Source organism: Hypanus sabinus, chromosome 3 (assembly GCF_030144855.1).
Source record: "Hypanus sabinus isolate sHypSab1 chromosome 3, sHypSab1.hap1, whole genome shotgun sequence".
Lineage (NCBI taxonomy): Eukaryota > Metazoa > Chordata > Chondrichthyes > Myliobatiformes > Dasyatidae > Hypanus > Hypanus sabinus.
Window position 1 is genome coordinate 94,197,807 of NC_082708.1, and position 25,779 is coordinate 94,223,585.

Sequence of the window (25,779 nt, forward strand, 5' to 3'; positions counted from 1 at the left end):
CCATATTTGTCATTTTTCTTTTAATTACTTTTAATGCGCCTAATTTACACATTATTTGCATCAAAGTCTTTTCTATATTTCCAGAAAGACTTTTACCTCCATCTTCGTCTGATTTTTCCAGAGAATCTGACTCCCTCAGATTCACTTTCACTTTCGGTTTCAGTCGTAACTGGGATTTGTAGTTCTGGTTGCGCTCGTTTGCGCATGCTCCTTCCTTCACGTTTGCGCAGTTCTCGTTGGTCTTTTTCTTTAGAAATGGTCGATGTTGCCGCAGTTTCCTGTTCTGTATCGCTGGTGGTATAATGTACCTGAGCCCGCGGTTCTTTGGCAGAAGTGGGCCTTGATTCTGTTCCAACTTGCATTGCCTTCATGGTAGTAGTTTTCTTCATCTTCTGTTTGTGATGCATAACTTGAAACAATCCGGAGTAGTTTATAAGTAACTTTTAAAAAGTATTGACTAACTTTTCTTCACTTAAACATTAATTTATTGATTTTTTACGGGAGAGCTGGGTTCCAGCGTCTTGATCCTATGTCATCACGTGACGTCCCCATGTTCTTATTTTTGAGTTTTACTCATATTGACTCCATTAACGTGTTCTTCATTTCTTCCCGTCTGACTTATTTGTGCCATTTTCTCTGATTTCTAATGCAACCCCTTCCACCTCTTTTACACCCCCTATCTTTTCTAAACCATTGAAACCCTGGAGCATGCTAAGGACGTCATTATATCATTACTTAAAGAAATGCATTACCAACAGTGCTACTATGCCGGAAAACTGGTGTAAATTGTAGCCCTATATAGTATGGTGCCAATGCTTGATGGCTACTGATTCTGTTAACAAAGAGAAAGATCTGAAAAATAATTCAGTTCTAAATTGCCACAATATTTTTAAATTATAATTTCACCTTAATAGTTCTATCAGCTGAGCCAGTAACAAACCATTGATTGCCAGGTTCCACTGCAAGACATCTCACCCAGCCCAAATGTCCACTGATTACCTGCAGGATAACAAAATATTCACAATTGGAAACACTGGGCATTATACTTGTTTGTGCATGTACAAGTAAAGGATCTTTATACAAATATTCAGCATCATCTGTCTCATATCACCTTAATATTACAGGTTTACAGCTGAGATCATTTTTAGAAACCTTTTTATCAATTACACTTCCATGTAATATACAATGATCCAGTTTCTTTGTTTATTTTTGTTTGTGTCCCATCAAACTCTTGTCACAATTATTTTTTACTTCAGCACTATAGGGTAACTGACAGCATTTAATGACTTCACATTTAAACGTTTAGCTATGCTTGCAATTGACAAGGCATAACCTTCTGCTTTGAAGTTAGCTCATAACTCATGCAAACCTAGCAACTTCATGACATTCACACTCAAGACACCAATAGCAAGGTAAACAGCACAATATTTTTGTAAACCTAGCAGCATGTTTTTTTAAAATCTGAGAAACAGCTATCAACAGCATAATATTTTCCTTCAAGTCTATCTGCTTTTCATTTATAAGACCATAAGACTTAGGAACAGAACTAGGTCATTAAGCCCACTGAGTCCCCCCACCATTTCATCATGGCTCATCCCGGATCCCATACACCTGCCCTCTCACCAAATCCTTTGATGCCCCAACCAATCAGGAATATATCAACTTCTGCTTTAAATATACCCACGGACTTGGCCTCCACCACAGTCTGAGGCAGAGCATTCCACAGATTCACCACTCTTTGGCTAAAAAATATCCTCCTTACTTCTATTCTAAAAGGTCGTCCTTCAATTTGGAGGCTGCGTCCTCTAGTTCTGGATACCTCCACCAAAGGAAACATCCCCTCCACATCCACCTCATCTACATTTGATAGGTTTCCATGAGATCCCCAAGCATTCTTCTAAATTCCAGTGAACACAGGCCCAAAGCAGCCAAACACTCCTTATATGTTAACCCCTTCATTCCTGGAATCATCCTTGTGAACCTCCTCTGGACTCTCTCCAATGACAACACATCCTGAGATATAAGGCCCAAAACTGTTGACAATACTCCCAAGCACAGCCTGACTAGCATCATACAAAGCCTCAGCATCATTTCTTGCTTTTATATTCTATTCTCCTTGAAATAAATGCCAACATTAAATTTACCTCCTTTACCACAGACTCAACCTGTGAATTAACCTTCTAGGAGTCTTGTACGAGGACTCGTAAAGCCTGATTTATACTTCTGTGTCGCATCTATGCCGTAGGGTGACATGTACCTCCCCAAAAAAGTAATTCACATGTTGCGGCAACACAAACCACAATAACTATGATTGGTCTGCTTGGTAGCATCGCATTTCCTCCTACACATTTCAAGTTGCTTCTTCTCCACCATGTCTGCAGACCAATGCAAAACAGATAAACCAAATCGTCAAATCTACCTGCTGATATGCAAAAATGTTTGAAACGCATTTCCTCGTCCATGTCTCTAACAAGAAACTCAACACAGTGGCAACGAAACCCCATCGCTAATAAGTGTTTTGGCACAGATGAACACATGCTTGTTGTGGCGTAGAGCCTATACACATAAGTATAAATCAGCCCCTTTGTTTAAATGGTCCCTTTGCACCTCTGATGTTTGAAATTCCTCCCCATTTAGATAATAGTCTACACTATTGTTCTTTTTACCAAAATACATCGTACGGTTCCCAACACTGTACTCCATCTGCCATTTTTTTGTCCAAGTCTTACTGCAATCGCATTGCTTCCTCAGCACGACCTACCCCTCCATCAATCTTCATATCGTCCACAAACTTTGCCACAAAGCCATCAATTCCATTATCTAAATCACTGACAATGAGAAGTAGCAGTCCCAATACTGACCCCTGAGGAACACCACCAGTCACTGGCAGCCAACCAGAAAAGCCCTCTTTTTATTCCCACTCACTGACTCCTGTCTGTCAGCCATTCCTCTATCCATGTCAGTGTCTTTCCAGTAAAACCATAGGATTTTATCTTGTTAAACAGCCTCATCAAACGCTTTCTGAAAATCGAAGTAAATGACATCCACTGCCTCTTCTTTGTCCACCCTACTTGTTATTTCCTCGATGAGCTCCAACAGATTTGTTAGGCAACATTTTCCTTTAAAGAAACCATGCTGTCTTTTGACTTGTATATCATTAGTCTCAAAGACATAACTTAGCTTTCACTAACAAAGTTCAGACAATGGATTAATATTGGTCAGCTCCTGTCATTATGCCATTTTTCCCTGAAAGCTACAAAAGCAAATTATTGCAGACGCTGCAAGTCTGAAATAATGAAAACAAAAAAAAATGCACTTAACAGGTCAAGCTACTTTCGTGATGAGAGAAAGTGTTAACATTTCTATAAATGCTGAGTATTTCCAGCACTTTTTTTTCCCCACTTAAAATGTTATCAGAATTTGCCCAAAATTGAATATTCTCTTTTTTCATCTTTCCCTCCCTATAAAGTGGCAGCTCTCTGGCCAATTTCTAGTTCCTACTACAATTTTAAACTGAAGAATGATAGTGCCCAGTGAATTTCCCACCAGGTTCATTTTTTCATGTAAATTTGTAAAGTATTTCCATTTGGTTAGGCAATTTGTAAAAAAGGAAAGCACTGAATGTTCATGCATACTGAACAAATTCTGAGGACAGCCGGAAATGGCTCTTTTATCCAAAAAAAAATCACACAATAATTTTCTCACTCTGTATAGTTTCCAAGGTGGATGCCATTGTGGTTTTGGCATTGTAGGAAGTTTTCTTGCTACTTGTAAGGAATTCTTTGTGCTTCCAGCTTCCAACACAGCCTGTAACATGAATCAAAGATAAATAAAGGCAAACTTGTACATCTTTCTTTGAAAATTAAATGAATTTATTTTTCCCATTAGAAATAATGCATTTTAGTATTTACAATTTATTAACTCCAAAGAAGCCATACCATGGATGACACTGGAGGCTGTGAACGTTCAGCAATGCCTGCATGTCTGTGGATGTCAACAACACTGGCAGCGGTATGATTAACTTCTTGCCTTAAAGTGAAATAATGAATCAAACTGAGTAATAGTCAACTGTAGTGTTATTAAAAAGCTTACATTATCTGTTTCCACTTTTTGCACCACTAAAATATTTAATTAATAAACGTCTGGCCTTTATAACAAGAATTCAGTATAGGAGTAAAGCGGTCCTTCTGCAGCTGTACAGGGCCCTGGTGAGACCCCACCTGGAGTATTGTGTGCAGTTTTGGTCTCCAAATTTGAGGAAGGACATTCTTGCTACTGAGGGAGTGCAGCGTAGGTTCACAAGGTTAATTCCCGGAATGGCGGGACTGTCATATGTTGAAAGATTGGAGCAACTGGGCTTGTAACTGGAATTTAGAAGGATGAGAGGGGATCTGATTGAAACATTATTAAGAGATTGGACACGCTGGAGGCAGGAAGCATACTCATACACTGATGAGTGAGTCCAGAACTAGAGGCCACAGTTTAAGAATAAGGGGTAGGCCATTTAGAACAAAGATGCGGAAAAACTTTTTCACCCAGAGAGTGGTGGATATGTGGAATGCTTTGCCCCAGAAGGCAGTGGAGGCCAAGTCTCTGGATGCATTCAAGAGAGAGTTAGATAGAGGTCTTATAGATAGTGGGGTCAAGGGATATGGGGAGAGGGCAGGAACAGGGTACTGATTGTGTATGATCAGCCATGATCACAGTGAATGGTGTGCTGGCTAGAAGGGCCAAATGGCCTATACCTGCTCCTACTGTCTATTGTTTATTGCCTGTAAATTGTGAAAATAAGCACCATAACCTCCATCTTGGATTCAGCAGGCAATCACTAGCTACAAGTGTGATGATGTGTGGACTCTGATCTACAAAATCCACTGTCAAACTATTGATTAAAGCATCTTTCTAAGTCTCCCAAGTTTTGGACCTGAATAAAAATGGGGAAAATGTTACAGATCAAGCAAAACCATGTATAACAAGCCAATTTAAATTTATTGGGAAAAATTAGCTTCTATAGAAAATTATGTAAACTTCCATTTATTTTAGGTTAAATGTTGCAACATGCATGCAGATATTTATTATTTAACCATAGAACCACAGAACATTACAGCACAGAAACAGGTCTTTTGCCCCTTCTTGGCTGGGCCGAACCATTTGTCTGCCTAGTCCCACTAACCTGCACCTGGCACATATTCCTCCATACACCTCTCATCCATGTACCTGTCCAAGTTTTTCTTAAATGTTAAAAGTGAGCACGCATTTACAACTTCATTTTGCAGCTCATTCCACACTCCCACCACTCTGTGTGAAGAAACCTCTCTTCATGTTCCCTTTAAACTTTCCCCCTTCACCCTTAACCCATGTCTTCTGGTTTTTTTTTCTCCCCTAGCCTCAGTGGAAAAAGCCTGCTTGCATTCACTGTATCTATACCCATCATAATTTTATATACCTCTGTCAAGTCTCCCCTCATTCTTCTACGCTCCAGGGAATGAAGTCCTAAGCTATTCAACCTTTCACTGTAACTCAGTTTCTCAAGTCCCAGCAACATCCTTGTAAACTTTCTCTGCACTCTTTCAACCTTATTAATATCCTGCCTGTAATTCGGTGACCAAAACTGCATACAATATTCCAAATTCGGCCTTACCAATGCCTTATGCCTTAATTGTTGACACGTGGCCTAGTGGATAAGGCATCGGTCTGGTGATCTGAAGGTCACTAGTTCAAGCCTCAGCTGAGCTCAGTTGTGTCCTTGAGCAAGGCACTTAACAACACATTGCTCTACGACGACAACGGTGCCAAGCTGCTTGGGTGCTAGTGCCCTTACCTTGGACAACATCGGTGGTGTGGAGAGGGGAAGGCTTGTAGCTTGGGCAACTGCCAGTCTCCCATACAACCATGCCCAGGCCTGCGCCCTGGAAACCTCACAAGGCACAAATCCATGGTCTCACAAGACTAATGGATGCCTATATACAAACGTTTGTAAATGCCTTATACAACCTCACCATAATATCCCATTTCAACATAACATTTGATGGTTCCTTAATTAAGGTGAATGTTTGTAAATGTCAAAGGCATTCACAAATGTTCAATTTAAACAACAGGTCTGAAAGCCATCAAGTTGGGAGCAGAGCACCATCAACACTCAACTTCCAGTGGGCTACTTGCATCAGAAGTGATACCGGCTTACTGGGCTACTGGTGGAAGGAAATGCAAAAATGGAAAAACTTCAGAATACTAAATGTAAAATATTTTTTATCCCGCCACCAAGCACATTTTTCCCTCCCCCTCACTTTCTGTAGGGATTGCTCCCTATGCGACTCCCTTGTCCATTCGTCCCTCCCCACTGATCTTGCTCCTTGCAAGCGGAACAAGTGCTACACCTCCTCTCTCACTACTACTCAGGGCCCCAAACAGTCCTTCCAGGTGAGGAGACACTTCACCTGTGAGTCTGTTGGTGTCATAATTATGTTCGATACTCTCGATGTGGTCTCCTGTATATCAGGGAGACACGACGTAGATTGAGAGACTGCTTCACCAAGCACCTATACTCTACTCCACAGAAGAAGCAGGATCTCCCAGTGGCAACCCATTTTAATTCCACTTCCCATTCCAATGTTAATTCATGGCCTCCTCTACGGTTGTGATGAGGCCACACTCAGGTTGGAGGAACATCATCTTATATTCTGTCGAGGTAGCCTCCAACCTGATGGTATGAATATCGATTTCTCAAACTTCCAGTAATACCAACCCCCCCCTCTCCTTTTCTCTCTTTCACCTTGCCTACCCATTGCCTCTCTCTGGTGCTCCTCTCCTCTTCTCCAGCCCTGTACCTCTTTCACCAATCAATTTCCCAGCTCTTTACTTCATTCCTCCTGAGTCCCGGTTTCACCTATCACCTTGCATTTCTGCCACCCCCCCCCCACCCACCTTTTAAAAGCTACTCTTCATCTTTTTTTCTTCACTCCTGATGAAGGGTCTCAGGCCGAAATGTCGACTGCTTACTCTTTTCCATAGGTGCTGCCTGGCCTGCTAGGTTCCTCCAGCATTTTATGTGTATTGATTTTTTTTTTATTCCTATTTTTATTTTCAATAAAATATCTAAATAAATATAACAAATTTGTAAAAGCAGCAAATTTACAGTTACATGTCATCTTTATTACTCTTGTGCTTTGCAGAACCTTAATACAGCACATCGGTGCCCACTTAAACTCACCGAATTATTTAACATACTTATTTTAAGAGAAACTGAATTAGAAGCACATCAAACGAATAATTGGAATAGCATTCAACTGTCTACCAGTCTAGTTCGACTGAAGACCCAAGTTTGCTACCAGATTTACTGCACAAGTACAAGTACTTTGCAATTACCTGGATTTCTGCATTAATTAGTCGTAACATGTGATCTGATCTTCATCTTAGTCACAATAATAGACAAACACAATTTGCCTAAACTAATACACACAAACAATCGTACCTCTTCTCAATACTGAGTATACCATTTAAACAATCAGTCTAAGTTCAAAAAAGTATGTGAACCTCTGGGGTACTGCCTTCTACCAAAGCTAATTGGAGTCAGGGGTTTCACTCAATCAGATGAGATTGGAGGTGTGGGTTGTGGAGATGCCCTGCCCTATTTAAAAAAAAGGGTGACAGAGCCTCCTGCCCTTCTCAAGAAAGATCTGTTTATGTAGAAGAATGTAGAGAAGCATGAAGCTGGAAAAGGCTACAAAATAATTTCTAAAGACCTGAGACTTTATCAATCCACAGTAAGTGAAATTGTTTACAAATGGAGGAAATTCTGTACTGTTGCTGCTCTCCTTTGGAGTAGATGTCCTGCAAAGATTACACCAAGAGCACAATGTGCAATGTTGAAAGAGGTGAAAAAGAACCCAAGGGCAACAGCAAAAGACCTGCAGAAACCTCTAGAACTTGCTAAGGTCTTTGTTCATATGTCCACTATAAGAAAAACACTGACAAAAATGGTGTTCATGGAAAGGAACCACAGTGGAAACCACTGTTCTCCAAAAATAACATTGCTGCACGTCTCAAGTTTACAAAAGACGACCCGTATCATTGTTCTGTGGTCAGATGAGACAAAAGTTTAACTTTTTGGCAGAAATGCACACCGCTATATTTGGATGAAAAGGCACACCAATACCAAAACCTTATCCCAACTGTGAAGCATGGCGGAAGGAGCATCATGGTTTGGGGCTGCTTTGCTGCCACTGGGCCTGAAAAACTTGCAATCATTGAGGGAACAATGAATTCAAAATCGTATCAAGACATATTGCAGAGAACGTCAGGGTAGCAATCTGTCACCTGAGGCTAAATAGAAGTTGGATGATGCACTAGAAAATTATCCAAAATACAAGAGTAAATCAACAATGGAATGGTCTAAAAAGAAGTAAATTTGTGTTTTGGGAAGGCCAATGCTGTGGCATGACCTGAAGAAGGCTGTTCATGCAAGGTATTCCAGAAATATTGATGAACTGAAACAGTTTTGTATGAAGGAATGGTCTGAAATTCCTCCTTGCAGTTGTGCAAGCCTGATCAGCAGCTACAGGAAGCATTTGATGGAGGTTATTGCTGCTAAAGGAGGTTCTACCAGTTATTAAATACAAGAGGGCACATACTTTTTCTAGCCTGGACTGTGAATGATTAAACAAAGTGTTCAATAAAGACATGAAAAGTATAATTGTTTGTGAGTTATTTCTTTAAGCAGATTGTGCTTGCCTACCAAAGCTCTGAGAAAATAACAGGCAGGATAGACAAAGGAGAGTCAGTGTAAGCTGCTTATTTGGAGTTTCAGAAGGCTTTTTTACAAGGCACCACACACAAGAGCCCAGACTATTACAGTTAAGATGTTAGCATAGATAGAAAATCAGCACTTGGCAGGAGGCAAAGATTCAGAATAAAGTGGGCCTATTCTGGTTGGCTGCCGGTGACAAGAGGTGCCCCGTAGGGGGTCAGTATTGGGACCAAGTTTGTAGATGTTAAAAAGATAATCGGAGAGGCAGGTAACCTTGAGGAAGTAGGAAGTCAATTTGGACAGACTGGGAGAATGGGAACCGAAATGGCAGATGGAATGTAGTGTAGAGAAATGTAAGTTAGAAGGAATAAAGATACAGACAATTTTCTAAACTGGGAGAAATTTCAAAAATCTGAGGTCCAAAGGGACTTGTGCAGGATTCCCTAAAGGTAAATTTGCAGGCTGAATACAGGTAAAGAAGGCAAATGCAATGTAAGAGTAAGGATGTAATGCAGAGGCTTTATAAGGCACTGGTCAGACATTGTAAGCAGTTTTGCACCCTTTATCTAAAATACACACACAAAATGCTGGAGGAACTCAGCAGGCCAGGCAGCACCTATGGAAAAGAGTATAGTCGATGTTACGGGCCAAGACCCTTCAGTAGGACCTTATCTAAAAGATGTGCTGGTGTTGAAGAGTCCGGGATGTTCTTGAGAATGATTCTGGGAATGTAAGGATAATATATGAGGAGTGTTTGATGACTTTGGACCTAAACCCCCTGGAGTTTAGAAGAATAAGGGAGGCTGGGGCGGGGGGGGGGGGGGGGGTATCTCATTGATCCCTTTTGAATATTGAAAGCAATATACAGAGTGGATGTTTCCTATAGTGCACCAGAGGGCACAGCCTCAGAATAGAGGGATATCCTTTTACAAGTTCTTAGTTAGACAGAGCATCACAGATTAATGGAATAAGTGGCAATTCTGTTCCTATGCCTTATGGTCTTAAATACAGTGGTCCCCAAACACCGAGCCGCAGACTGGTACTGGGCCGCTAAGAGACGATATGAGTCAGCTGCACCTTTCCTCGTTCCGTCACGCCCACTGTTGAACTTGAACGCAGGCGAGGTCATTACCCACGTGAGGTCATCAGTCGCCTAAATGCAGTGATACCCTCACACCAGGGAACACTGGTTGGCCTCAGGTGGCCGGTGAGAAGTGCCGTTGGTCCTGGCCTGGAGCACGGACAGATGGGTGCCGCCTCTAAACCTGTTCACCACACCGAATGTTCGTGGGGAAGCTGGTGCTAAAATATTCGCAGATGACCTAATTCGGTCTCAGGGTTTCGTAAGTAGCGCAGCAGCTACCTCGCTGCGATCTACTGAAAGTCATCCCTCGAGACAAACTTTTGTCAGCCGATAGATCCTACCAGGAGGGCGGGGACGCACCCTGTCGCACTCCTCGCTTGGTTGGCCACTCTCTCTGGACCTCGACTGCCATGGCCCTGGCACAGGGATCTCTGACTCTTACTTTGTCCTCTCACCCCATCCACGACCAGCCGCACCTGGCCAAGGCATCTGGCGGTGGGCAGGCGGGAGGCTAGAGTTTGGGCCCGGAGGCTGTCTAATGAGGAAATGAAGCTCTCAAAACTGCTTCAGTACCTTGAGTTGAAGCACCCTGCACTTAAAGACAAACCCATTGAGTATTTTGAGCGGAAAAAACGTGAGCAAGAGGGACAGAAGCAAGTGCTGAGCGCCACGTAAACTAAATTGCGGTGGGGAAAGTAAGCTTCTGACTCTGGACTTTGGATGCTCCGCAGCCTACTCCCTAATGGGAGTGGGATAAACAATCCATGAGCAGGGTGGGTGGGATCCTTCACGATGCTGTTGGCCTTTTACTAGCACCTTTCTATATATACACGTCCTTGACAGTGGGTTGGCTACTGCCGGTGATGCACTGGGCAGTTTTGACTCCCCGTTGTAGAGCCTTCACAACCACTGCTGCGCAGTTACCATACCATTCAGTGATTCTCGCCACTGCACATCCGTAAAAGGATATGAGTATTGATGTGCAGCTCTCTTCAGACAGTAAAGGCGTTGGTGACCTATATTGATTAAAAGAGACCGATAAACCTTTAAAAAAAACTCAATCAAATTCATCTCACATGATCTCCCACGCATAAAGCCCTGCCAAGTATTCCTAACCCTGCCCTTTCTTTTCAAATCCATGTATATCTTTCAGAATCTCCCTGCAGTAAACTGTCACTGGATTGAACTCGGGAACCTCCATTCTCAAGCCCGGTGGTGATCTCACTGTGCCACCAGCCAGCCGGAAAGTGGAGGGGGGTTGGTCAGGGTGAATCTTGCTAAGAAAACTTTAAGCCAAATACAAAGTTACACACTCAACACAGTGTCAATGGCAACAACTTAAAATTGCGGAAGGCAGCGCAATCTGACTTAAAATGGCAGATGGTGTCATAATCCGACTTAAAATGGATTTCGTTAGCTTCTTTATTCGGAGCTTACCTTCCGTTTTCACTCTCCAGAGTAGGTAGACAAGCTCTCAACCCTATTGTTACACATACTTTAAAAATTTGGTTTCAATTTTGTAGATTTTTTGAATTAAATGATTTTCTACTTTCTAGTAATATTTATTCTAATTTCTTTTTTAAACCATCAACTTTGGATAAGGCTTTTTTAGCTGGGCCTCGTTCAGGCGAAGTGACGAATATCTTCAAAATCCTGAAAGAAATAATGGAGGTCCAGAAAGATATAAAACAGCAGCTCCATGATATTAAGTCAGAGCTTGCCAGCATCAATCAAAAAATAGCGGTGGCAGAGACTCGAATTGAGAAGGTGGAAGATCGTGTTCAAAACGTGGAATGGATCCTGAGTAAGACAATAAAAAGATTACATCACCAAGAAGGTAAACTGCTTGACCTGGAGGGAAGATCACGGCAGAAAAATATCAGAATCTACAACGTTCCCGAAGGAGCAGAGGGCTCATTTATGACGGAGTTTGTCGGAAAGTTACTGCGGGACGTGCTGGATCTTCCCTCGGCTACGAAGCTGGAAGCTGAAAGACCCCATCGCGCATTAGTCCCAAAACCTACTCAGGATAGAAAGCCACACTCGATAATAATTAAATTCCTTCGGTACAGCACCAAGGCAGAGATTCTACAAAGGGCCTGGGGTAAGAAGAGAGTGTTTTTCGACGATAAATTAATATATTTCAACCAAGATTTCATCCCCGCAGCCCTGCAGAAACGCAAAGAATACAAAGAGGTAAAGCGGGTACTAAAGCAAAAAAAGATTAGATTTCAAACTCCGTACCCTGCTAAACTTGGAGTGTTTTATGATAACGGGACGCAGTTGTACCAAACAGTGGAAGAGGCGACAGGGTTACCCGTCAGCATGACCAAAACGAAGGAAAGCCTGGCTGAGGAATTATCCCACTCCGCTCGGGAAATAGTGAGAAAATTAATAGGCAGGAGATGGGAGGAGGCCAAGAGAAATATATCAGGAAGAGACCAGGAGTTTCCCAAAGACAGTCCTCATCCCCTTCAGAAGAGCCATAAGGTTTGGCTAACTTTAAAAATGTTGAGAAGCTAAACGGAAGCAAAAGTACATGGTGACATACCTAGCTCGAGAAATACTTATTATAATGTGGATTTTATATTACTTAGTTGTTATTCTTTATTCGCACACTTACTCCTTTCTCCCCACCAAAATGATAATATATATGTGTGTGTGTGTGTGTGTGTGGGGGGGGGGGGGGGGAGGGGAGAGGGAGAGAGGAAGGGAGAGAGGGAGCGAGGGAGGGAGAGGGAGAGGGAGGGAGAGGGAGAGGGGGAGGGGGAGAGGGAGAGAGAGAGAGAGAGAGAGAGAGTGTACACAGGGAAATCTTTTCTGTGCAACGGATTTGTTCACTTACTTTTATGAATACTGCAATGGGTGCCCTCAACTCACAAGTAGGAGAGGTTATCCCCCACGGCTAGACATTTCCTCTAGCTCAACGCAGGGTCATCTACTAGAGACCTCAGCCTTGGGAATCACACGTTCGTTGCCATTTTTGTTATTATTTGCGTTTCTTGGTTCTTATTTGATCAATTAAGTTTTATTCTAATTTCAATGATACTAAGGACAAGGTAAAATTAATTTCTTTTAATGTCAATGGGCTATTAAATCCAATCAAAAGTAAAAGAATTTTATCCAATTTGGAACAATTTGATTCATACTGGGAAAAATGGTTTAACTACATAATGCCTCATAGGCCTGATTTTATTCTCACAAATCAATGAATCTGTGTAAAAAAAAAAGTTCACTCCCTACTTGTATAAAGTTCTTTCCTTTTGCTTATTTTTTTCTTTCCACTCTTTTCTATAAGTGTGTACCTCAGATAAATACTTTGTGGAGAGTTATGATATATATGTTATTATATAATAGATAAGTACAATGTCTGAAATACATCTTATGTAAAAGTTTGTTTGATGATGAACTTCAATAAAAAAATAAATTACAAAAAACAAAAAGGGCTGCACAGATTGACTGGGGTTGTGAAGATGACATATAGCATACTTACCTTTCTTAATCAAAGCACAGTTCAAGAATAAGTACGTTATATTGTAGCATCATAGAAATTCGGGTTAGGCCACATCTGGAATATTCTTATCTGGTTGTCCCTTTATATAAAGAATGTGGGGTGTCTGAACAGGATGCAGAAGAGATTTTCCGGGAAACTGCCTGAATTAGAGGACATTTTCTACAAGGAGAGGTTAGACAAACTTGGGTTCTTTCCTCTGGAGCAGCAGAGGCTGAGGAGAAATCTGATAGAAGTTTATAACATGAGAAACATAGATAGGTAGACAGTAACTTTCTCCCACAAGGTTGAAATGGCTAATGCTAGAGGGCATGAATTTAAGGTGAGCAGAATAGGTTCAAAGGAAATTCAAGGGGCAAGTTTTTCTTTCAATGGAGAGTTTTGGGTGGCTGCAACGTGCTGGCAGATGTGATTCCTGTCTAATGTCATCAAAATTAGCCTCTCCCAATTCAGGATATTTAATTGTGGACCAGACTGTTTTCTATTACTGTTTTAAGGATTTGCTTTGCTTGTCACATGTACATCGAAACACATAGTGAAATGTGTAATTTGCATCAAATCAAGTCATTGAGGTTTGTGCTAGGCAGCCCACAGGTGTCGTCACACTTCCTGCACCAATGTAGCATGCTCGCAACTTCCGAACCCTAAAACTAACTGTACATCTTCAGAATGTGGGAGGAAACCAGAGGACCTGGAGAAATAGTCTTGGGGAGTACCTGCAAACTCTTTACAGACAATGACAGTGGCAGGAATCTTACAGTCATCTTACAGTCAATATGATAAAGCATTGTAGTAATTGCTACACTACTGCGCCACCTATGAAAATTAATAGAATGGTTACTAGTTCCACAGTGTCAAAATTCAGTTCTGAGGTTCCTTAAAGAGCTTACCTGGATTTTGAAGATGGAATTGCCATAGCCAATGCATGAGAGCTTGCTTCACTGGGCATTTTTTGCAGCTGTGTATCACCTGCCAGTGCTACTCCTACAATTTAGAAAGGCAATAAATAAATATTTTATATTAAGCAGGGGATGCTCATGTTCAGTATTACTCTGAAGTAATGCATTGTTCATAATTCTAAAGTTTTATATTTAAAAATTCCAACTTGCTTTGCTAAGCAGTCCCCAGGTTAAAACAGGGCTCCATTCAAGAGAGTGAACAGCTACAGGAAGATTGGCTACTAGTTGGGCTCACTGACTCAGTGAGTTTGCTCAACACTCCCATTTTGTTTACTTTGAATAAGTCCCAATTTTTGAGGCACAGGGGTAAGAAGAAAAGGCACAGAAAGGTTCTGTGTTTCTCAAGAGTACAAATGAATTCAACTCCATGCATTCCATCAGTCTCCCAAACTGTTTGTTGGTATGGATGAGATGCCCATAAGCTGTGCATTTATTTATAAGCCAGAGAGCTGATACGGCAATTTAACTTGCAAATGGAAAATAAACCAACCTTTGCAGAGTGCAAGTTAGTCTAAAACATTCCTAATCTCAAAGTTCACAGTAACACCCCCCTCTCCCCCAAGAAATCTGCTAACCTGGACCTGATGGGTATGGATGAGTACCAGTTATAACATATTCAGGTTCTTGATCTATAACAGAATAGAAACAAAATATAAGGTTTTAGGTTAGATACCGAAGTAAATTTTACAATACAATTGTAATAACCAGCATTCAAATAAAAGTACACAAATGACATTGAATGTTTGCTTACAAAATTGTCTTTCAAATGTAAAATAAAGTTATTTGGAAAAAATGGCATTTGCTAAAACCAGCCACTGATGCTATCCTTATTATGGTTTTCAGAGATCTTTTTCAAGGATGATGCCTGGGCAAGTCTAGTCTGGAATATAGGGGTATAAATACACCAGACTAGACTTGCCCAAGCACCATCCCTGAAAATCGTAAGAGTTTGTCATCGAAATATTGGTTATAGTCGATACTTGTACCAGGCTTGAAGCCTGAAAAGAGTTTATTCATCATATACTCTGGGAAAGCACTAGTTCCTTTTGCATTCAGGTTGTCATGTGTAAACTTGAAATGTGCAGCAATGTTTTTTTTGGAAAGCAGTGGTTTCCTCTGTGGTGTCCTTCCATGAACACCGTTCTTATTCAATGCTTTTCTTATAGTGGACACATGAACAGAGACTTCAGCAAGTTCCAGAGATTTCTCTGTCTTTTGCTGTTACTCTTGGGTTCTTTCTCACCTCCTTCAGCACTGCAGTGCGCTCTTGCTGTGACTGTAACAGGACAGCCACTCAGAGGGAGATTAGCAACAATACTGAATTTCCTCCATCTGGAGACAATTTCTCTTACTGTGGACTCAGGTCTTTAGAAATGCTTTTATAGTCTTATGCAGCTTAATGCATCTCTACAATTCTTCTTCTAAAGTCCTCCGAAAGTTGCTTTGATCAAGGCATGATGCACATAAACAAATCTTTCTTCAGAAGATTGGAACATCAGACTCCAAATAGTTTTTGTAGATGGCATTACCCTGGAGGTTCACATACAGTCAGCCCTCCTATCTGTGGATTCTGAGTGTGTGGATTCAATCAACCGCGGATCGGGAAAACCCGGAAGTTCTCTCCAGCACTTGTTATTTGAGCATGTGTAGACTATTTTTTCTTGTCATTATTCCCTAAACAATCCAGTATAAACAACTATTTACATAGCATTTACATTGTATTAGGTATTATAAGTAATCTAGAAATGACTTAAAAGTACAGGCAGTCCCTGGGTTATGAATGAGTTCCATTCCTGAGTCTGTCTTTAAGTCAGATTTGAAGTCGGAACAGGTACATCCGGTATTACTTAGCGTCAGTCAAACGTTTTTCTTAGTATATAGTACATATTTCACCTTTCTATGCATATAAAACACTTACGAAACATATGTATTTCGATAATTAAACCACTGCATTGCTTAGTAATAATAGTAGTTTTCATCAGGGTAGGGCCTTTCACATGCTCCATTAAAATTGTTCTGATCGTTGACCAACTATAGTCTAATGCTTTTCCAATGACCGATGGCGTTTCACCTCTTTCTGATCGCTTTATTACTTCCACCTTATTTTCAATCACGATCATGATTACTTTTATGAACAGAAACATTGCGGATTCAGAGCTACACCGGGTCCTAAAGACCACCATATTGATTCAGGTTAAATAAGGGACTTGAGCATCTGCGGTTTTTGGTATCTGCGGGGGATCTCGGAACCAATCCCCTGTGGATAAGGAGGGCCGGCTGTACTTTTATGAACTTAGACTGTGATGTTTAAATGATGTACTCAGTGTTGATGAGAAGTACAGTGTTTGTGTTATTAGCTTAGGCAGATTGTGTTTCTCTATTATTGTGACTTATGTGAAGATCAACCATATTTTATGAGTAATTAATGCAGAAAACTAGGTAAGTGCAAATAGTTCACAAACTCTTGCTACTGTAAATAGGAAGCTTGGCATAGTACATGAGTGAGAACTTCAGAGTTTTGTGGTACTGGGGCAATTTTCTAGGATGGGAGGCACTTAATGAACAATCACACCAGGGAATTTCTCTCTGGTCCAAGAAGAACTCAACAGAGAATCCTGGCAACACAATGAGGCATAGCTAAAAAGGACTACATGTATTGAAGTAAAAATACAGTAGCAGCTATTTAGTTGCTAAATACACTCAGTTCAGTGTAAACCAGAATCTGTGGCATTTTGCAATATTAGCAGAGTTAAACCAGAGGACATGGGTTAAAGGTGAAGGGGGAAAAGTTTAAAGGGAATATTGGGGGGGGGGCTGCTTCACATAGAGGATGGTGGGAATGTGGAAATGAGCTACCAGATGAAATGGTAAATGCCGGCTCACATTTAACATTTAGAATAACTTGGAGGGTACATGGATGAGAGGTGCATGAAGGGATATGGGCCGGGTGTAGGTCAGTGGGACTAGGCAGAAAAATGGTTCAGCACAGCCAAGAAGGGCCAAAAGGCCTGTTTCTATGCTGTAATGTTCTATGCTTCCTCCAGTAAAATCAAAAATTTATAAATTAACACTCCTGAAAGGACAAGTCGAAATATAAAATACAGCTGATTCTAGTTAATTTGGGCATCAGTTAATGGAATCAGTCGCTGATTTGGGACAACTCTTAAAGAACAAAACCCAAATGAGAAAACAGCCAGGTTTCCTTTATTTACTTGAGCAGTAACTGGGACAGGATACTGTTGCCAAAGAAGTTCTGATGAGCATCAGTCACACGCATTTGTGTGGCCATTAGACATTATACCCTGCTTACAGCAAACAGTTTTTAAATAGTGTCAGTTGTCTATGTTTGTTCAAAGCTCAAGGTAAATTTATTATCAAAGTACATAGATATCACCAGACACAACCATGGGTTTCATTTTCTTGCGGGCAATCACAAAACAGTAGGAAAGTAACCATAATAGAATCAATGGAAGACAGCAACAACTTGGGTATTCAACCAGTGCACAGAAGACAACAAACTGGGCAAATACAAAAGAAATAATAATAATAATAATAATAATAAAAATAAATAAATAAATAAATAAATAACATGAATATGAGAACATGAGATGAAGAGTCCTTGAAAGTGAGTCCAAGGGTTGTGGGAATATTTCAATGATGGAGCAGGTAAGGTTGTTCTCTTTGGGTCAAGAGCCTGAGGGTTGGGGGGGTGGGGGGTAATAACTGTTCTTGAACCTGGTGGTGAGAGTCCTGAGGCTCCAAACCAACTTTCTGATAGCAGCAGTGAGAAGACAGCAAGACCTGGTTGTTGTGGGGGCGGGGGGGGGGGGGTCCCCTGATGATGGATGCTGTTTTCCTGCAACAGCACTCTGTGTAGATGTGCTCAGTGGTGGGGAGGAGGGCTTTACCTGTGAAAGATTGGGCCATATCCACTATTTTTTTTATAGGATTTTCCCTTCATTTGTATTTCCATATCAGTCTGTGATGATGTAACAATACATGTTACACTACCATCTATAGAAGTTTGTCCAAGTTTTAGATGTCATGTCGAATCTTCACAAACTCCCAAGTACAGGCATTGCTTTGTTTCCTTTGTAATTGCACTTACGTGCTCTCAGGACAGGTCCTCAAAATAATAGCACCAAAGAACTTAAAGTTGCCGACCTGATCCTCCAATGAGGACTGGCTCATGGACCTGTTTCCTCCTCATGAAGCCCTTGGTCTTGCTGACATTGAGTAAGAGGTTTTTGTTATGGCACCACTCAGCCAGTTTTTCAATCTCCTTTCTATAAGCTGTTCGTCACCTTTGATTCGGCCCATGACAGTGGTGTCATCCGCAAACTTGAATATGACATTATAGTTGCAGTAAGCCACAGTGTCATTAAGTGTAAAGCGAGTAGAGCAGGGGACTAAGCACACAGTGTGGTGGTGCAACTGTGCTAATGGAAATTGTGGAGAGGGTGCTGTTGCCCGAGAAGAATTGATGATCCAATTGTACAAGAAGGCATTGAGGTCCGAAAAGCAGTGATTTTTTTCGCTGATTGTTGGTGAGAAATAAGCAGTAAGACAATTCAAAACTGTATTACTCACTGGGGTTTCAAGCATTCAGGCTTGGAGATGCCAGAAATGGTCAGGTACAAAAATGAAATTACTTCATTACTTCAACAAGTTAGAAACTATATAGAATTTAGAGCATAAGATTTAGGTGCAAAATCAAATGATCAGATGATGATTCAATCTGATCATCAGCCATGATGATCAGATTGAATCTGGTCATCATGGCTCTTAGCCTCAATCTCTTGCCTTCTCCTTGCATCCCTCCATGCCCTGAACAATCGAGAATCTATCAACCTCTGACTTAAATATATACACAAAGACTTGGCCTCCACAGCTGTCTGTGGCAAAGAATTCCACAGATTCACCACTCTTTGGCTAAAGAAATTCTTACTCATCTTCATTCTAAAAACATTTCCCTCTAAACTGAGGATGTGCCCTCTGGTCTTAAGATTCTCCCACCACAGGAAACATCCACTCTATCAAGGCCTTTCAACATTTGATAGGTCTCACCTCTCATTCTTCTGAATTCTAGTGAATACCGGCCCAGAGCCATCTAATGCACTTCATATGACAAGCCATTCTATCCTGGAATCATTTGTGAAACTCCTTTGAACTCACTCCAGTTTCAGCACATCCTTTCCAAGATAAGGGGCCCAAACCTGCTCAGAATACTCCGTGAGGCTTCACCAGTGTCTTATAAAGTTACAACACGACAGCTTTGCATTTATATAGCAGTCCTCTTGAAATGAATGCTAACATTGCATTTGTCTTATTCATTAGACTCAACCTGCAAATTAACCTTTAGAGAATTCTGCACAAGGAATCCCAAGTCTCTTTGAAGTCTTTTGTATTTTCTGTCCATTTAGAAAATAGTCAATTCTTTAATTTCTTTTACCAAAGTGCATGACCATACACTTCCCAACACTGTATTTCACCTGCCCATTTTCCTAATCCAAGTCCTTCCAAGTAGCCTACTTCCTCAAAACTACTTGCCCCTTCACGTATCTTCATATTGTCTGCAAACTTTGCAACAAAGCCATTAATTCCATCACCCAAATCATTGACATCTAATGTAAAAAGAATCAGTCTCAACACAAACCCCTGTGGAACACCACTAAGCCAGCAGCCACCAGTAAAGGCTCCATTCATTTCCTCTTTGCCTCCTGCCAATCAGCCACTGCTTTTTCCATGCTACAATCTTTCCTGTAATACCATGGGCTTATAGCGTGATAAGCAGCCTCATGTGTGGCATCTTGTCAAAGGCCTTCTGAAAATCTGAGTGCACAAAATGACGTGATGCTCCTTCGTCTGTCCTGCTTGTTACTTCTTCAAAGAATTCCAACAGGTTTGTCAGGCAAGAATTTTCCCTTGAAGAGACCACACTGACCAGGGCATATTTTAACATGTGCCTCCAAGTACACTGAGACCTCATCCACAATAATCGACTCCAACATCTTCCCAACCATTGAAGTAAGGCTAACTGGCCGAACGCTTCCTTTCTTCTGCCCGCTCCCTTCTTGGAGTGACATTCGGATTTTCCATTCTTCCGAAATCACGCCAGAATCTTGTGATTCTTGAAAATCAATACTAATGCCTCTACAATCTCTTCATCCACCACTTTCAGAACTCTGGGGTGTACACCATCTGGTCCAGATGACTTAACTACATTGAGACTTCTCAGCTTTCCAAAAACCTTCTCTCTAGTAATAGTAACTTCATACACTTCATGCACGATATCCAGAACTTCCATATACTGCTAGTGTCTTCCACAGTGAAGACTGATGCACAATTATTCAATTCGTCTACCATTTCCTTGTTACTATTACTATCTCTCCAGCACAGTTTTCCAGCAGTCCAATATCCACTCTCACCTCTCTTTCACACTTTATGCATCTGAAGAAACTTTTGGTATTCTATTTCGTATTAGTGGCTGGCTTACTTTCATATTCTATTTTTGCCTTCTTAATGACTTTCTTTTAGTTATCTGTTCGTTTTTAAAAGCTTCCCAATACTCTAACCACCTACTAATTTTTTTTCTATCATATGCTCTCACTTTGGCTTTTGTGTTGGCATTGACTTCTCTTGTTAGCCACGATTGTGTCATCTTTCCTTTACAATACTTCTTCCTCTTTCGAAAGTATATATCCTGTGTCTTCTAGAAAGATAGAAAACCTACAGCACAGTACAGGCCCTTCGGCTCACAAAATTGTGCCAAACAAGCCCTTAACTTAAAATTACAAGGCTTACCTACAGCTCTCTATTTTGCTAGGCTCCATGTACCTATCTAAAAGCCTCTTAAAAGACCTTATCGTATCCACCTCCATCACCGTTGCCAGCAACCCATGCTACGTACCCACCACTGAGTAAAAAAACTTACCCTTAACATCTCCTCTGTACCTACTCCCCAGCACCTTAAACCTGGTCCTCAAGTCTCTATTTCCTGAGGAGACTGAGGTCCTTTAACATCTGCCAGAAGATGCTGAGGATGTTCTACGAGGCTGTGGTGGCCAGTGCTGTCACGTTTGCTGTTGTGTGCTGGGGTAGCAGGCTGAGGGTAGCAGAATCAACAAACTCATTCGTAAGGCCAGTGATGTTGTGGGGGTGGAACTGGACTCTCTGATGGTGGTGTCTGAAAAGAGGATGCTATCCAAGTTGCATGCCATCTTGGACAATGACTCCCATCCACTCCATAATGTACTGGTTAGGCACAGGAGTACATTCAGCCAGAGACTTATTCCACCAAGATGTAACACTGAGCATCATAGGAAGTCATTCCTACCTGTGGCCATCAAACTTTACAACTCCTCCCTCGGAGAGTCAGACACCCTGAGCCAATAGGCTGGTCCTGGACTTATTGCACTTGGCATGCATGATTAACTTATTATTATTTAATTATTTATGGTTTTATATTGCTATATTTCTTCACTATTCTTGGTTGGTGCAGCTGTAACGAAACCCAATTTCCCCTTGGGATCAATAAAGTATATCTGTCTGTAACCATTTCAGCCCAGGGAAAAAGCCTCTAACGATCCACACGACCAATGCCTCTCATCATCTTATACACCTCTATCAGGTCACCTCTCATCCTCCGTCGCTCCAAAGAGAAAAGGCCAAATTCACTCAACGTATTCTCATAAAGCATGCTCTCCAATCCAGGCAACATCCTTGTAAATCTCCTCTGCACACTTTCTATGGCTTCCACATCATTCTTGTAGTGAGGCGAACAGAACTGAGCACAGTACTCCAAGTGGGGTCTGACCAGGGTCCTCTATAGTTGGAACATTACCTCTCGATTCTCAAATTCAATTCCACGATTGATGAAGGCCAATACACCATACACCTTCTTAACCACAGAGTCAAACTGTGCAGCTGCTTTGAATGTCCTATGGACTTGGACCCCAAGATTCCGCTGATCCTCCACGCTGCCAAGAGTCTTACCATTAATACTATATTCTGTCATCGTATTTGACCTACCAAAATGAACCACTTCACACTTATCAGGATTGTACTCCCATCTGCCACTTCTAAGCTCTATCAATGTCCTGCTGTAACCTCTGACAGCCCTCCACACTATCCACAACACCTCCAATCTTTGTGTCATCAGCAAACTTACTAACCCATCCCTCCACTTCCTCATCCAGGTTATTTATAAAAATCACAAAGAATAAGGGTCCCAGAACAAATCCGAGGCACTCCACCGGTGACCAACCTCCATGCAGAATATGACACGTCAACAACCACTCTTTGCCTTCTGTGAACAAGCAAGGTCTCCTTGGATTCTATGCCTCCTTACTTTCTCAATAAGCCTTGCGTGGGGTAGCTTATCAAATGCCTTGCTGAGATCCATATACACTTCATCTACTGCTCTTCCTTCATCAACATGTTTAGTCACATCCTCAAAAAATTCAATCAGGTTCTTTGCCCTTAACAAAGCCATGCTGACTACTCCTAAGCATATTATACCTCTCCAAATGTTCATAAATCCTGCCTCTCAGGATCTTCTCCATCAACTTACCAACCACTGAGGTAAGACTCACAGGTCTATAATTTCCTGGGTTATCTCTACTCCCTTTCTTGAATAAAGGAACAACATCTGCAACCCTCCAATCCTCCGGAACCTCTCCCGTCCCTAGTGATGATGCAGAGATCCTCGCCAGAGGCTCAGCAATCTCCTCCCTCACCTCCCACAGTAGCCTGGGGTACATTTTGTCCTGTCCCAGCAACTTATCCAACTTGATGCTTTCCAATAGCTCCAGCACATCCTCTTTCTTAATATCCACATGTTCAAGCTTTTCATTCTGCTGCAAGTCATCACTATAATCACCAAGATCCTTTTCCACAGAGAATACTGCAGTAAAGTATTCATTAAGTACCTCTGCTATTTCCTCCAGTTCCATGCACACTTTCCCACTGTCACACTTGATAGGTCCCATTGTTTCACGTCTTATCCCCTTTCTCTTCACATACTTGTAGAATGCCTTGGGGTTTTCCTTAACCCTGCCCACCGAGGCCTTCTCATGGCCCCTTCTAGCTCTCCTAATTTCCTTCTTAAGCTCCTTCCTAGTAGCCTTATAATCTTCTAGATCTCTAACATTAGCTAGCTCTCTGAACCTTTTGTAAGCTTTTCTTTTCTTCTTGACTAGATTTATTACAGCCTTTATACACCACAGTTCCTGTACCCTACCATAACTTCCCTGTCTCATTGGAACATACCTATACAGAACTCTACACAAATATCCCCTGAATATTTGCCACATTTCTTCTGTACTTTTCCGTAAGAACATCTGTTTCTAATTTAAGCCTCCACTTTCCTGCCAGATAGCCTCATAATTCCCCTTACTCCAATTAAACGCTTTTCTAACTTGTCTCTTCCTATCTCTCTCCAATGCTATTGTAAAGGAGATAGAATTATGATCACTATCTCCAAAATGCTCACCCACTGAGAGATCTGACACCTGACCAGGGGTTCATTTCCCAATACCAAATCAAGTACAGCTTGTAGGCCTACCTACATATTGTGTCAAGAATCCTTCCTGAACACACCTAACAAACTCCACCCCATCTAAACCCCTTGCTCTAGGGAGATGCCAATTGATATCTGGGAAATTAAAATCTACCATCATGACAACTCTGTTATTATTACACCTTTCCAGGACCTGTTTCCCTATCTGCTCCTCGATATCCCTGTTACTATTGGGCGGCCTATAAAAAACATCCAGTAAAGTTATTGACCCCTTCCTGTTCCTAATCTCCAGCCACTGAGACTCCATAGACAATCCCTCCATGGTGTCCACCTTTTCTGCAGCCATGACACTATCTCTGAACAATAATGCCACACCCCTACCTCTTTTCTGAAACACTTAAAACCTGGCACTTTAAATAACCAATCCTGTCCCTGAGCCTTCAAAGTCTCTATAATGGCCACCACATCATATCTCCAAGTACTGATCCACGTTCTAAGCTCGTCCGCTTTGTTCACAACACTCCTTGCATTAAAATAGACAAATCTCAATCCTTTGGTCTGAGCGCACCTGCCTATCCTCCCTCTCACACTGTCTTCAAGCTTCCTCTATTTGTGAGCTAACCTCCTCTCCCCCAGTCTCTTCAGTTCGGTTCCCACCCCCCAACAATTCTAATTTAAACTCTTCCCAGTAGCCTTAGCAAACCTCCCTGCCAGGATATTGGTTCCCCTGGGATTCAAGTGTAACCCATCCTTTTTGTACAGGTCACTCCTGCCCCAAAAGAGGTCCCAATTATCCAGAAATCTGAATCCCTGCACCCTGCTCCAATCGCTCACCTCATCCTATTCCTATTCTCACTATCACGTGGCACAGGCAGTAATCCCGAGATTACTACCTTTGTGGCCCTGCTTCTCAATTTCCTTCCCAATTCCCTGCAGTCTTTTTTCAGGACCTCTCCCCTTATCCTATCAATTTTCATTGGTCATTGATACCAATATATACCACAACCTCTGGCTGTTCTCCCTCTTACTGCAGGATATCTTGGACACGATCTGAAACATGCCAAGGTTGTACCTGGGAGGCAAACTACCATCCTAGTTTCTTTTCTACGTCCACAGAATCGCATTCTGAATTGCTTCCAGAAATTCTACCGTTGCTGCTCTGCTGTCATCTCTGCCAAAGTTCTTTTCTAATTAATTTTGGCCAACTCTTCTCTCAAGCCCCTGTAATTCCCTTCAATCCGCTGCAATACTGGTACATCTGACTTTAGCTCCTCCTTCTCATTTCAGGGTGAATTCGATCATATTATGATCATTTTCCCCTAAGGGTTCTTTTACCTTAAGCTCTCTAATCAATTAGGGTCCATTGCACAACACCCAATCCAGAATAGCTGATCCTCTAGTGGGCTTTTACCAACAGAGCAAGGCCACTTCCTTTGCCTTTCTGCATATCCTTTTGATATATGTATCCCTGGACATTCAGCTCCCAGCTATAATCTCTTAGCCATGATTCAGTGATGCCTACAATATCATATATGGCAATCTGCAACTATGCTGCAAGTTCATCTGCCTTATTCTGTATTCCGCATGCACTCAGATATAACATCTTCAGTCCTGTATTCACCCTTTAGATTTTGCCTGTGCTCAACCTTTTGATCTCTAACTTTGTCTGAGATCTTACAAGCATCTGCCTCCACAACCTCTCCACTAACTGTTATCATCCCCTTGCAACTCTAGCTTAAACCCCACTATGTACTTTTAACAAACCTTCCCCTAGGATATTAGTTCCACTCCAGATCAGGTGCAAATAGTCCCCCTTTCTGGAAGAACGCCCAATGATCCAAAAATCTTATGCCTTTCCTCCTACGCCAACTCCTTAGGCAAGAATGAAACTGTATAATGTTCCTAGTTCTAGCTTTGCTAGCACATGGCATGGATAGCACTCCTGAGATCACAACTGTG

At 41.6% G+C, this 25,779-nt stretch overlaps 2 protein-coding genes across 3 annotated transcripts in view; one reads left to right on the plus strand and one right to left on the minus strand.

Moving 5' to 3' along the window:
* plrg1 (pleiotropic regulator 1) overlaps positions 1 to 25,779 on the minus strand; it is a 90,654-nt gene that overhangs the window by 45,552 nt on the left and 19,323 nt on the right. For both annotated transcript variants that reach the window (XM_059964799.1, XM_059964798.1), the window contains 5 exons: positions 14,876 to 14,929; positions 14,232 to 14,325; positions 3,939 to 4,029; positions 3,706 to 3,807; positions 907 to 999 (listed from right to left, as the gene is read on the minus strand). In XM_059964799.1, coding sequence (XP_059820782.1) covers positions 907 to 999; positions 3,706 to 3,807; positions 3,939 to 4,029; positions 14,232 to 14,325; positions 14,876 to 14,929 — 434 coding nt within the window. The remainder of the gene's footprint in view (positions 1 to 906; positions 1,000 to 3,705; positions 3,808 to 3,938; positions 4,030 to 14,231; positions 14,326 to 14,875; positions 14,930 to 25,779) is intronic.
* Positions 1 to 25,779, plus strand: part of fgb (fibrinogen beta chain) — a 142,332-nt gene that overhangs the window by 15,709 nt on the left and 100,844 nt on the right. The gene's annotated exons all lie outside the window — the stretch shown is intronic.